Source organism: Parasteatoda tepidariorum, chromosome 2 (assembly GCF_982258835.1).
Source record: "Parasteatoda tepidariorum strain Cologne lab strain chromosome 2, Ptep-v5.0, whole genome shotgun sequence".
Taxonomy (NCBI): Eukaryota; Metazoa; Arthropoda; class Arachnida; order Araneae; family Theridiidae; genus Parasteatoda; species Parasteatoda tepidariorum.
The window spans coordinates 77,814,783-77,829,228 of record NC_141756.1 but is presented as its reverse complement, the minus strand read 5'-3'; the positions used below and the strand labels follow the sequence as shown (position 1 = coordinate 77,829,228).

General features: G+C 29.0%; 1 protein-coding gene across 7 annotated transcripts in view; it reads left to right on the top strand.

Moving 5' to 3' along the window:
• The window catches only part of LOC107442807 (dystrophin), a 238,478-nt gene that overhangs the window by 74,612 nt on the left and 149,420 nt on the right, over positions 1–14,446 (top strand). For all 7 annotated transcript variants that reach the window (XM_087157549.1, XM_087157551.1, XM_087157550.1 and 4 more), the window contains 11 exons: positions 29–193; positions 2,764–2,945; positions 3,922–4,066; positions 4,957–5,050; positions 5,129–5,367; positions 7,015–7,197; positions 7,277–7,366; positions 9,652–9,849; positions 11,202–11,289; positions 12,185–12,432; positions 13,468–13,621. In XM_087157549.1, coding sequence (XP_087013675.1) covers positions 29–193; positions 2,764–2,945; positions 3,922–4,066; positions 4,957–5,050; positions 5,129–5,367; positions 7,015–7,197; positions 7,277–7,366; positions 9,652–9,849; positions 11,202–11,289; positions 12,185–12,432; positions 13,468–13,621 — 1,786 coding nt within the window. The remainder of the gene's footprint in view (positions 1–28; positions 194–2,763; positions 2,946–3,921; positions 4,067–4,956; positions 5,051–5,128; positions 5,368–7,014; positions 7,198–7,276; positions 7,367–9,651; positions 9,850–11,201; positions 11,290–12,184; positions 12,433–13,467; positions 13,622–14,446) is intronic.

The following is a 14,446-nucleotide window of genomic DNA, read 5'->3' as shown; positions in this document are numbered from 1 at the left end:
ATCTCGTTTCTCTTATTTTTATTTTCAGGAGAGCAACGATGTAAATAATATGAATGCTAGCAGTGATATTGCAGCTTATCAGTCTTCCTTAGAGGATGTTCTTGCATGTTTGTTAGAGGATGAAGAGAAATTAAAAGAAAATTCTATTGCTGATAGCCTTGAAAAAATTAAAGAGCAGTTTCATGAACACGAAGTAAATAATACATGTTCTCATTTTAAAATTTTATTAGCAACCAGTGATTTAAGTTTTTCATTGTTCCATTGCATGTTTAAATGAATAATCTGCATAAAATAATATTTACCTATTAATTTATTAAAAAATCAAATTAATATGATAGATTATGATAGTAGACTGATTTGCTCTTGGAGATAATCTAAAAAGCTATTCTAGAAAAGTTATAGTTTTTGTTTTACATGTTACACTCTAAATTTTATTCCTATATTTATTTTTGCAATAAGAGCATTTCTTCCTGAATATGTATTTATTTGATATATTCATTAGAGTTCAAGTTTCAATTCTTCAGTTATATTTTTTATATTAACATTGCTTAAACAGGAAAACTACGTTAAAAAGTTTTGTTTTACTTTTAGAATTTTTGGAACATAATGGAAAATGTTAATGCAAAAAGCTAAAGTTAATTATTGCAAGAACTGAAAAATATTCTTGCAATTGCATTTGGTGAAATATTAATATTAATAATTGAAATCTTTTTTATCTTGGTATTGCTAAAAACTATTTTCTAATCAATCTTAAAACTGAAAAAGCTTAAAATATTATCCAAATGCTTGAGAATTGTTTGCCACTGAAAGAATGTAACTGATACATAATAATTTTTATTAATTTTATGTTGTAAAATATAATTCTTGTGAACTAATGAATAATTTTTGAAGCCATTTCTAAAAAGACTAATTAAAGGTCTGAAATTGAAGAAAAAAAAATTGAGAAATTATTTAATATAATGAATAATTTTAACTCAACTTAATAATTCTAACTTAAATGAATACTTGAAAATAGTAATAATCAAAATAATGAACTGACTTTGTTAAACAGTTTTGTTTTTACATTCTCTTAGGTTTTACTGTGTTTAAAAATTGTAATAATTTCATATTTTAATTACACATTTTAATCAAAAATAATTCTAATCTTGGTATGCTTTATATAAATAGCTTCCATTGTAATGTTTAATCAGCACTCAATATAATGACTGCTGTTGCTTAAATTAAAAGGGACGTTATAACGTTAGTTTACTATAATGAGTGCAGATAAATATTGCTAATATTTACTCATTGCTAATTTTTAGATTTGTATGCAAAAACCTCTTTTGATTATGCATAATGTAAAGTAATCAATATTTTGTTGAATATTGACCAAAGATCATGCCCATAACCTCCTAAACCTAAAACCACAACCGCCTAAAAACTTAGGGGTCCTGTATCTGCCTTTATACAAAAAGAATTAATTTAAAATTTATCGTTTCATAATGGTTTAAGTTATTTCTTTGAATTTTTTTATTAACTATTAATGGAAGCATTGTCGTTTTCTTTTTAAATTTTCTTCTTGGGAATGAAAAAAAGCAAGAAATAAAACTAAATTTCAGTCACTATATTATAATGAAAGGTTTAAATCAGATGCTATAATGGTGCTATAATATTAAAAAGCGTCTAATCTATGGATGTTAATGGGATTTTATGTGTTGATTATCACAACGGCAGGTCATTGTGATAGGGGTTACACTAAAGAGCGTAGAATTTAGAAAGTTAATATACACTCTATAACAAAAAAATCGACGCACCAAGAAGGAGTTGTCCGCTTGAAACGAAAACTGGTGAATAGGAAGACAATGCATAGAATAGTAAATGATTAAAATTTCAGAACAATTGAATAATTTATTGCAAAATTACAGTAACAAGTTCAATAAGGTGTTGACCTGCCTCTAGCCTGGATACAAACTGCCACATGGCGTGGCATAGACCGATAAAGCTCCTGGATGGTCTCTTGCGGTATTTCCTGCCAAATTCGATCCAATTGTCGAACGAGGTCATCAACATTCCGTGCAAGATGCAATCGCCTTCCCATCATATCCCAGACATGCTCGATGGGAGAGAGATCTGGTGATCTGGCAGGCCAAGGAAGAGTTTGACAAGCTTGCAGACAGTTCATAGCAACTAGTGCCGCATGTAGTCTGGCATTGTCCTGTTGAAAAACCAGCCCAGTGTGCTGCAAAAGGAATGGTAGCAAAGCAGGTCTTAGGATGCCGTTGATGTACCGCTGTGCAGTAAGTGTACCTCTAATGACGACCAAAGGGGTCCGGCTGTCAAAGGAAATGGCACCCCAGACCATAATGCCTTGTTGAGGGCCGGTGTGGCGTGCAATAGGGAAGGCAGGATTCCCCCTCTGCCATGTGCTTCTCCAAACATGTCTTCGATGATCGTCAGGACACAGTTGAAAGCGGGATTCGTCGCTAAAGACTATACGTCCCAAGTCGGCATCAATCCAGCCTGATTGAGCCATGCACCACTGTAATCTGGCACCAAGAAGCAATCGGATGATTGCTTCTTGGTGCGTCAATTTTTTGTTATAGAGTGTATTTCAAAAATATTTTTGAAATTCGTCTGCAGCTAAATTTTTTTCTTTATCAAATATTTTTAGTTTATTTTGCATAATATTTTTAAAAAAAATTCTTTTTAGCGTTAATATTGTTTTAGTTTAGAAATCAATCAAAAATTTTTTTGATTTAAATTTTTATATTTTTCCTTTTACAGTCTTTCATGGTGGATCTTTCTAAGCACCAGCAGGGTGTTGAAAAAGTTTTATTTTCTGGCAATAACTTAATTACTCAGGGAAAGTTAGCTACCGTTGAGCATGAAGAAATTGTACTTCAGATGCAGTTGCTTAATGACAGGTGGCAAGACATAAGGTCTAAAGCATTAGATCGACAAAACAAGTTCGTATTATCTGGTGTTTTATTATTTTTACGCTTATAAGTTTTATTTGTGTTTGAGATTTCAGATCAAGATAAATAAATACATATTAAAGAATTACAAACAAGAAAAGTACAGTATGACAATGGCATTTGTAAAATTTAATGTGTTCATCATCACACTTGTCTGGGATCTGAAGTTTCTAAAAATTAAATAAAAACTGATATAAGTAATGTAGATATTTTACTTTCATTTAGTTAAGAAATAGTCTGATTAAATGCCTATTTTTCTTGTTATAAATGTTTATTTAAAGCTTTCTGCTATCTATTATTTTTAATCTGGATTAATATTTAGTTTTTTCCTCATAATTTATGCTAGAAATTTTGTAATATTGTAAAATAGAAAAGAACTTCTACTGTACTGCATGCATTCTAAAAAATAGGTCTGGCGCAAGATGTTCTTGTTTTTAAATGTATGGTGTGCATTTGTGTTTTTCAAATTTTTTTAAAAGATAATTTAAAAAATTTTTTGTTTGTTTTTTATACATAACTTTTAATTGATACTGTATTTTAATTTGTATGTAATTAGCAAAATTAAAAAAAATTACCTTTTATGTTGGTAATTTAGAATTTTATTTAAATGTAAACATTAAATTTACATTTTAAATTTCATTTTTTAGTAAAATTTGAGAAGTCTGAAATTAAAACATGAAAGTTTAAATTTTTGCAGCTGATTTTATCTACATAAATTTAAACTTTATGTTATTTGTTATGTTTTTTACCTGTTATTTTACTAATTAGGAAATCTAGGAAATTATTGTGAAGCAATGATTCTGCAAATTTTACAAATGTCTGGGAAACTTGGAACTATCTTTATTTATCTATAAAACTTCATCCAAAAGTTTGATAGACCTCTTAGCTTAATGCACTGATTTAGAAAGTTTAAATTTATCTAAATTTATTTTGTTTCCAATTGCATTACTTTTTTCTTTAATTTTAGCTTGCATGAAAGGTTTATGCATCTTCAAAGGATTCAGCTTGACAACATAACAAAGTGGTTAAATGACATGGAAAATAAAATTAATACTTTACCTCCTCTCGGGCCTAATTTAGAAGCTCTTTTAAAACAAGTAGAAGCTCATAAGGTGTGTTTTCATTATTATTTTATTATTTCTTACTATTCTTGTGTTTTGACCTTTAGATACCATAATTAGGTTTTTGGTTATTCCTTTTCATATACACTAGTATTTGTTACTCTTATGAAACTACATATCTATTGCTTGTTTAAGAACTTAATTTACTTCAAAAATATATGAATTGGAAACAACAGTTAAACAGCTCTCAAAAACAGGCGCTCAGTTTCAGGACTTGCCAGACGTGAATGAGGAGTAAGAAAAGGGATTTGAAAAGTAAAACTCAAAGTTGCCTATGAAAAAGTTAGCAACAAAAAAGATTTGAAAAGTTAAACTCAAAGTTGCCTATGAAAAAGTTGGCAACATGACATATTACATTTCAAATCACTTTAATTACTACATATTCACGTCTTGCATGTCTTGAAAATGGGCGTCTGTTTTTGAGTACTTGAAACATCTCTACTGTTTTTTCCAGTTTATATATTTTTGAAGCAAATAAAGTTTTTAATCAAGTAATAGCTGACTGATTCATTTCGTAGGATTATTTTTTAATACGTATTTATTGATCAGAATCAGGGATAGACAAACTATTATCATTTCAGAGAGGTCACCAGCATATTCCTGTTAATGATCTTTCTTTAAGTTATGAAAGCAAGTTTTGTTAGCAATTAGAAGATGCTTTTTTACTTTCTATTTCTTTTTTTCCTGCCAACTTTTTTCCAATTATAAAATAAGTATGCTAGCTCAAACTGCTCACCGCATTTTACTTCACCTTACGATCATTTTTGTGATTGAATTTGATCTTTTATAAATAAATGGTGCAATAGTTTTTAGTGAACATTCTGTATCATACAGTGAGCTTTAGCATTTGCTAAATTATCTGAAATTATCTCAACTTTCAGAAACTTGTGGATGAAGTGGAAAGCAAAAAAGAAGCAATGAATAGTATTACTAAAATAGTTTTTGTTATGGCTGATGAAGATACTAGTCAATTAGGTATGCATAACTTTTATGATGACTTTAAATATTTTAATATTGTTCATCCTACTAACATATTACTCCCACCTTTTGTAGCATATACTTCTTTGAAGAAACAGCTCTCAGATATCGAACAGAAATGGTTAGCCATTTGTCAATCTGTGAAGGATCGAAGTACACTACTCCAAACTATTGTGCCTCAGTGGCAGCAGCTGGACGAAGAAGAATTGTGCTTCAGTCAGTGGCTACATAGAAAAGAATTACAACTTACTGGAATTACTTCAAAACCAGGAGCTGATAGTCGTTCTTTATTAGAACAAGTAAAGCTGCTGCAGGTAAAAAATTTATTTTATGCTAGTGTAGTTTCATATTTTTTATTATTTTACCCCTTAAGAAACGAAACCAATAGTATGTGAGTGCCATAGCTCTTTTACTTTGAGCCGTGATGGCACAGGGGATAGAGTGTTCGCCTTCCAATGAGGTGAACCCTGATCGAATCCCAGTGATGGCTGGTCGATATGAATTCAGTGGTAGATGGATCATGGGTTAGAGTCCTCTTGCCGTCAGGCTAACCGTGGGAGGTACTCGTGGTCTAACTCCCCATGTAACGCAAATGCGGGTTAGCTGAATCAAAAGTCCTCCACGAAAGCAAGTTTCTCCCAATACTTGATACAGGAGTTTCCTTGTCTTCTGGATTGGGTTCAAAATTACAAGGCTACAGAGTTGAACATTGGTAGCCGTAAACTCAAATTTGGGCCAGCTGTTCAAAGACGGTAATAAAATAGAATAATAAAATACTGTGTGTGAGCTGTCGTGGATCAGGAGATAAAGTGTTTGCCTCCCAGTGAGGTGATGCTCCCTTGCCCTCAAGCTAACCGTTCTAGGCCAGATACTTAATCTAGAAGTTCCTTCGTCTTCTGGATTAGGTTCAAAATTACAAGGCTATGGAGTTGAGCATTGGTAGTTTCAAACTGAAGATTCAGGTCGGCTGTTCTACGACAGTTTTAAAATACGAACAAAATACTGTGTTTATGACGGCTAAAATCATTTTATTATTTTTATCACTCTTATTGTTGTCATATTTGCAATTAAGTTAACTATAATTAATCATTATACTTAACTACTATAAGTAATCATTATAATTATACCAAATGTGAAATAAACTTGAAATATTTATGGAGTGGTAAGGGTTAAATCATCAGGTCCGTTCCCGGCTTAGAGATTTTGGAGCCTGCTTCAAACTGTTCTGAAATAGACTGTTCGAAAATAGACTGAAAAGTTTAATTGGTATCAATCTTAAGAAAAGAGTGGAGAATTTTTTTCCTTGTCTGTTTGTTATGAATATACAATTTTGTGTTGAATTGAAATTTTTTGAAAACAATTGTTTCATTTTAATGCAAAATATTTTCCAATCCTGCACAACAGTATTTCTTCTCACTTTTCAAAGAATGAAAATTCCTATTAAACATACATTTAAAGATTTCGATTTGTGCATTTAAAGTAGAATGATCAAACCACACTCAGTAGGAATGTTCTTTAATTTTGCTAAAATTGAAAATTGTATTTTATTATTTAAAAATTTCACTTGTTTATTGTAGTTTAATTTTTTGATAGAAATATTTAAATTGTTGACAACGAATTATTAAATAAAGAATAATGACATCATGTTAAAATTTTGAATTGTACCAATCGAAAATTCAACAATTACGTGATTAACAACTGTTAACTATAAAGGATAAACTTCTCAAAAGTTGAAGAAATTTGAAGCGGGCTTCAAGAACTCTGTGTACCATTATATTTCTCATTTAGAGTTAAACAATTATAATACTTCAAATATAATTGTAATTTTGTAAGAAAGATTTGGTTAATTTAAACTTATCCTTTGAGATTGTTACTGTTTTTAAGAATTTTATTGATTTATATTTTTACATATTTTCTTGTAAAGTAAAATAGTGTTTTGACTTTCATACATTCTTTTTCAGTCAATTGAACAAGATTTAGACATTCATCTTCGTTTATTTAATAAGCTGACAGATAGGGCGCAGAAAATAAAAGAGACTCTTCCAAGTGGTTCATTAGGTGCTATTGAAATTACTGAAAAAATTGAAAGGCTTACTCAAAGATGGGACTCACTTGTTCTAGCCCTAGAAAGCTTGAGCAAACAGGTACAGTCTAATTATTCAAGCAAATTGTTCGTTCTTGTTTTATAACATTCTTAATCTTTTTGTATATCATATACTCTAGCTTTCCATCATTGAAGAAGAAAAGTCTGCTGCTGCAGCTGAGAAACAAAATAATTTAATACATTCTCCTCCATCTAACTCAAGCTCTGAAGTATGTTTATATCTTGAAAATCCTTTCAACATTTGTTTTTAGTGTCGTTTAACTCCTCATTAGCATCTCAAATTTGTATATTAATATGTTTAGAAATTATTTTAATCAGTTAGTATCCAACATGCATAGGTTTAAAAAATGTTAATAGATATTTTATAGTTAACTTCGTTACATAATTTTAGTTTTTAATTGTTAATTAAGTTAAGAATAAATCAAGCATCGGTTTATGACTTATGGTCCACTTACTTTATCCGATAAATTGCATTTTTTTTATCAATTATACTAATACGGTTTTCGTTATTGCTTCTCTATCAAATAACATAGAAAAAGTTAAATTACAGGACAGAGAAAAATGCAGGTGAAAAAATTATTCTAGTAAAAAATAATTTCCATAACCATGATGCCTGGACAATATACATTTTAAATCACACTAAAATAGTTTAATGTAAAAGAAATTGTCTTGACAATGTACTTAAGTTACACAAAATAAAAAAAAAATTATACATTTCAGTCAATGTTTAAGTGTTTGTTAAATTTAAGTGGAAAAGTTTATTAGTTCCGAAATAATAATTAATTTATAAAGCTCTTAGTATTTCTCAACATTCAATTAGCAATATATGCCCCTATCATTCACTAGCAATGTATGTTTCTGCTTATAATTTTCCTATCTTTCATTCCAACCTTTTCTTTTTTTTTTCTTTATTATGCTTTCATTTAATCTGTTAGTGATAATTAAATAGTTTATAGCTTTTCTATTATTATTTTTTATTTTTTTGCAAAATCATAAAAAAGTTAGTATAAAGTTAGTAGAAATATGCTCTAAGTATTAATAAATATTCATGTTAGTAACACCAAATAACTTTTGAAGAAAGGATTGCCTTTTTTTAAAAGCTACAATTATCAGAAATACTGTCATTCGAGGTTACTTAAAGGCACTTATCAGCTTGAGACATTTGCCAACTCATGAGCATTTTCTATAGAGATTAATTAATTGTTGTAAGACTTGTGCGTACAGTTACATAAAATATATGTGTTAAAAAAACATGATCGCTTAAGTTACCCTACAATTAGGGGCCGTTCAAAAAGTACGTACACAAAAATGGAGAAATTTTAACCCCCTCCCCCCCTTCGTACATAACCGTACACAAGGTCTTACTCCCCCCCCTTTAGAGTACGTACATTTTATTAGTCTACCCCCCCTTTTTCATAAAAATTAAAATAATTATGTTTTAAATAAAATTAAATATTTATTTAATATAATTTATTAATTGAAATTATTTAAACAATAACACCGAACTTTATGTACGTACTTTGTATAATACCTCCCAACCTCCCCATCATACAAAACCGTACAAAATAGCAAATCCCCTCTCCCCCCTTCATGATGTACGTACTTTTTGAACGGCCTCTTAAGGGTAAATTTCAGCCAGCAGTAAGAATTTAGTATTTTTCACTCGTGTTGATTGGTTTGATGTAATGAAAGGCTAAAACAATTATACATACTTAGCTGAAAATATTTATGAATTAAAATAGAAATGTAAAAAATTATTTTTAAAGCATTTTTAACAATTTGCACTTTTAATTTACCCTAAAAGAGTTCAAGATATTTAGTATTTCAATTGAAGTTTAGTTAACAAATTTAAGTATAAATATATAGCATCCTCAACTTTTATCAGAGATTGTACAGTAGTAACAATCTGAATAACATGCAATCCATATCAGGTTTGGTGATCTTTGTTATCTTGATTGGAAACAACTGTGAATTTATAAATATTGATTAAAAAAAAAGATGGAAATATAATTTATGAATAAAACCAATCTCGAAAATACTGTTTGAGATTATTTAAAAATAAGAGTTCGGTGATACAAGTTATAAAGCAAAATTGCTCATGAAATCATCTTAATTACTAGCAAAGGTTTATAAATTTACACAGTATAAAAGACAGTTACGCAGTGTTGTATAATATATCTGAAAAAGGTTCAATTTATGATATAAAAATTAACAATCAAACTCAAAATAGTGTTGCTAAAATCAGCTTCCAAAATTTCAACAGCCAAATGACAAAGTTACTTAAGTAGCTTAAGTAACCCCAAATGCTAATTATAAAAAAATTTATACTTCATAAATAATAGCAGAAAATAACTAATCAAAAATTCATTTTTTAAATTTTATTCTTAGATTTGAATGAGCTATTTAATATTTGGTTAATTCTCATATTATTTTCACAAACTAGAGCTGTAAGTCTAATATATATTTATATGTAAATTGGACGTGTATGTTAAAGGACAGTGATCAAGGCGGACCAAAAAAGAGACGTCTTGATACCTGGCGAATGCAAGAGTGGTATGACAATTACGAATCAGTTGGCTTGTGGTTAGATAGGGCAGAATCAACAATGGGAATAGCTGCTTATGAAAGCTCAGGAAATGATATTTCTCCTTGGGACACTCTTTCTTTAGATGACCAACAGATATTAATTGAGGTAATCATGATTTTTGTTGTTGAAAAAATTTAAATTAATGGTAGTGATTGTTTACTGTAAATATTTTAAAATTGGGGATTTTACAAATTTTGATTTATAATATGTTAGTTATAATACAAGAATTTTTGAATTAAGGTTTTGCAGAGTCTCGTTTAAAAAAAAAAAAGTGTGTATAAATTTTTTTAGCATTTTTGTTTTAGAATTTTTTATAATATAAAATGGTTAATATTATCCTGAGAATGAAATGGCATATTTAAAAGCTCTTTATGAAGTTCTACAATTAGCTTTGAGTATTTTAATTGTATTTAATTAATAGAGAACATTTATGACATTGGGGCATTCAGGCATTGGTGTTAATGTACTGTTAGTTTCTATAATATTTTATGTCTGGATTTATAGTATAAAAAGTGTGTAAAGTCCTTCAAATATGATTATCAAATAAAATAAAGAGAAAGAATGAAAATATTTTAACAGAATATCATCAATCTAAGCTAAGTTAGCAAATCATTGATTATTAAACTTTCAGAAAGGTGCATGAAAAGATAGCTGGGTCATCTAAAATGATGCATTGTTGCTGCTTTTATTTTAGAAATAGGTTATGACTACATGGTATCTACTTAGATTTGGATTATTATGTGCTCTAAATTATATTTTATGTAATAGTGACTGTGTGATGGATGCTGAGCATTTTGGAGCAGGTCTAGCAGTCTTTGGGGGAAATTTACTAGAGATATTAGAAGGCTAGGGAAAGATTACAGTTCTTGCAACCTCCTTGACTTTTGTGTTTGTTAATATATTGTTTATCATTGAATTCTATTGTTACTTGTTTATTTTTTCATGTTGGTTTATTCGGAGTGTTTCACTCTGGAAAATGATGTATATAAAGTGCTACTGCTGGAAATTATAACTATAAAAAATGTTGTTCAAACGTTGAGAAAATTTATGTATAGTGATCATCACGGTGTTATCTCTAATTGCAAGTTTATAATAATTTCTACTCTTAATGTTTAAATATTGAAATTAAAACCATGTCTTTTTAAAGAAATTAATTACAGGAAAGCTTTTTACCAACTTTTAAGGAAAACTCTTAAAGAATTTTTCCGTTCTAAACACACAGTTCAGAAATTTATTAACAAGGACAATGTGATGATTTGATGTGCAATTACAATGTATGATGTATTGTTGCAATAAAGAATAATAAATAAGTATTGCAATAACTTTTCAAACTTATGTGTTTTGTTGCATTTTTGGCTTTTAAGGTGAGGGGATGAAAATGATTTAAACAAATATATACATTTGTTTATTTTTGATAATAACTTTGAGCAAATCATTGAATTTTCTTTTTAATTTAGGAAACTGAATCCGATTTCCGTATGCAAAAGATGAAAGTAGAAAAGCTTTTATCACAAGGACATCAAATTATGAAAAATCTTGAATCAAGTAATATTTTTGTAATGATTCTTTTAAAATTTTTGTTCACATTTTTTTCGTAAAAGAATTCTATAATGTGTATATTTATCTTATAAAAAAGAGCTTATTTATTTTGCCTTAAGCTTCTTTTTTTTCCCCAGGGGTAACACTTGTTTTTCTACAATTTTTAAAATCCTTTTTTTTTTAAATGTATCTTACGTGTTTTTCAAATTTTTATGATTAAAAAATTATTAGCTGTTTAAAAAGGTAGGGTGAGTTTTTTGTTAAAAAAAACATATATTGAAATGTTTATAAGCATTTAAAAATTTGAAATATCTAAAAATTAGAGAATCAAAATCAATGCTTTGCTTCATTGAAATTAACAATGTAAGAAAAAAAATTAAAAATATGGGCACATTATTCCTGAAAAATACTCATGTCAAAGCATCTTATTTTGAAATAAAAACATTTGAAGGTTATAGTAATTTAATATTTGTAATGTGCATATTTTTTTTTGTATTTTATATTTGCACCTTAAATGTCTACAATAATTTTGAATATTACAAATAAAAACTTCAGGAAGAATATTCGATGCTGTAAAAATCAGATTTATGCAAGAAAATAAATAAATAAAAGTAACAATAATTTTGTTGAAAATTTCAAATTAAAAGCCATGTTTATAAAATAAAACAGTTAAAATTTTCCCCCTTATTTTATCTAAAACTTTAAAACAAAATCTACATTCACGATAGATTTTTTTCACATATATTAAATTTTTTTTGTGACATCAATTCTATTTTTTAAAATTAGCGAAAACTATTATAATTAGGAATTAATTTTTTTTTTGTGAAAAAAATTTCTTGACAACTTGAAAAGAAAATGTAAAATTACATTTTATTTCATACAATTAATTTTATCTTTTTAGTTGGTGAGAATCCAAAGAAAATTAAAAAGATCATGTATGAAGTTGAGTGTAGGTGGAAAAAACTCGTTACATCAGTTGAAAATCAAAAACACTCAGTTCAACTCCAAGTTGACATTGATCGACTAAGGTGTGAAAAAGATGCTTTAGAACTGATTCTGAACTCCCACTGTCGTTGGATGGAAACAACTCAGCGCTCGTTAGCCGATAAAAAACCAGATGAAAGTCGCAGAATGGCTGAACAGTGCAGAGTTAGTATCTTAATTTAATTATCTCTTTATTTTAATTGCACAATATTGTATTTTAGGAAAAAATAAGAATACAAAACACTTTTTATAAATTGAATGTTTCAGTTTTTCTTATTTTTTGATATTTTTAAAAATATTTTCTTATAAATGTATTTTAATTGCTTATCTTAAAACCAATTTTGCAGCAAAGCTTTGCAGCAAAAGCTAAATAAGCAGGTCTTATATATTATAAAATATTAATCAAAACATTAATGTCCACATAACAAGTTGAGAAAAGAGGACCTGAAATTTTGTTTAATTTTAAATGTTATATAGTTTCATGAACATAACTATTAAGATCGCCTAATGCTTTGACTTTCATGCCAAGTTTCATCTTATTGAGTGCTTAGGGCACTTTTTCAAGTCATATTTACACTTACATGTATATTTCAAACTTCAGTGAGAATATGTCAAAATATAAACTATAGCACATAGTTTTTGTGAATTGTATCAAATACACTATATAAATTGTTAGTGATCAGCATCTTTAACATCAGATACCATTCATATAAATTAACAAATGTCTACAGTTTTGTATTGTTTTTAGTTGATAAATGGCTTGACAATTCATGATATTTTTAATACGTTGATAAATGTATCAATACTTAGTTAAGATGTTTAGAATGCACAAATATACTTTTTATCAAGACAAAATGCATTGAGACAGGTGGTGACTACATTTTTGAAGATTTTGTTAATCAAATTATTATTGCAATAATTTTCTGTTTCAGCATATTGACCCATAATAATCATATTGACTCATACCTTTGAAGTTACTTTTGATGGTATAATAATTTTGAAAGAACAAATAAAGTACAAAATATTAACATAAAAATGTTGCTGTCTTGCATCTACTGCAAAATTATTTAGGAGGTTTTTTAATTAATTTTATAATTAGAAGAAAATAATAATTTATTTTCATGCACTTTCATATATTTTGTTCAAAATTTATTGTATGTAGAAATATGTTTTCATAATAAAATTTTGTATTTTGTGCAGTTGAGACTTACATCTCTGCAAGCTCAAGAGGAAAAAATTGAAAGATTAAAAAAAGAAACCGATGAAGCTAAGAAGAAATTTCCTTCGCTTATGTCATTTGCCTTGGAAGTCGAACAATTTTGCAAGGAATGGAATATTATGTCAAGAAGATTATGTAAGTATAGTTGTAGAAGGTTAACTTAAATGATTTATCAGGATTTAAAACACTGCATCTTTGCAAGCACGTAACATATGAATTTGAGATACACGGTGCTCACCACAGCAGCTGCAGTAATTTGTCCTGTAGTATTTGTAGCATCTTTGGAGTTTGGGATGCATAAAGTTAGTCCTTCACATAACGCCACAGAAAAAAAAATCTGGTAACCTGGGGAAGGGACATTACAACAGAGGAACACACATCACCCAACCATGGCCTGACATTTATTCCCGTTTTTCTGGTCTCGATCTTGTAATGGCCATCATAAGAATGCCTCATAATTTTGACTCCAGTCAGACGACTTGGACAGTGCCTGAGCTGGTACCCCTCTTTCCGAACTCACTCTCCACAACCAATGAGAGGACTTTCAGTTACCACAGATTTAACGCGTACCTTGCTGTGTATACATGCTGGCTGTTTTATCGGTTGTCAGTTTGAACTATCTAACCCCAACTCTCCAATCAGTGATATGAGCAACGTTTTAACCGACTGCGCCACCATAGTGCCTGCAACAGAGGAACATCACCAGGGCACCTTAACCAGAAATGTGATGGGAATTGGTCAAAGGCAATGATACGTGGGAATGCGTGCCAGTTGACGAAGGTCATACATATTGAACAGTTTTCTGGAATGCATCATGCATGTTCTTTAAATGCATTTTCCATCTTTGTACATTGTATACTTGTAAATAAATAGCTCTTTGAAACTGGGTGAATAATTTTCACTTACCCGGTAATATTCTGCATTTTTGTATTTATATAACATTTCTTTCTTACATAATGC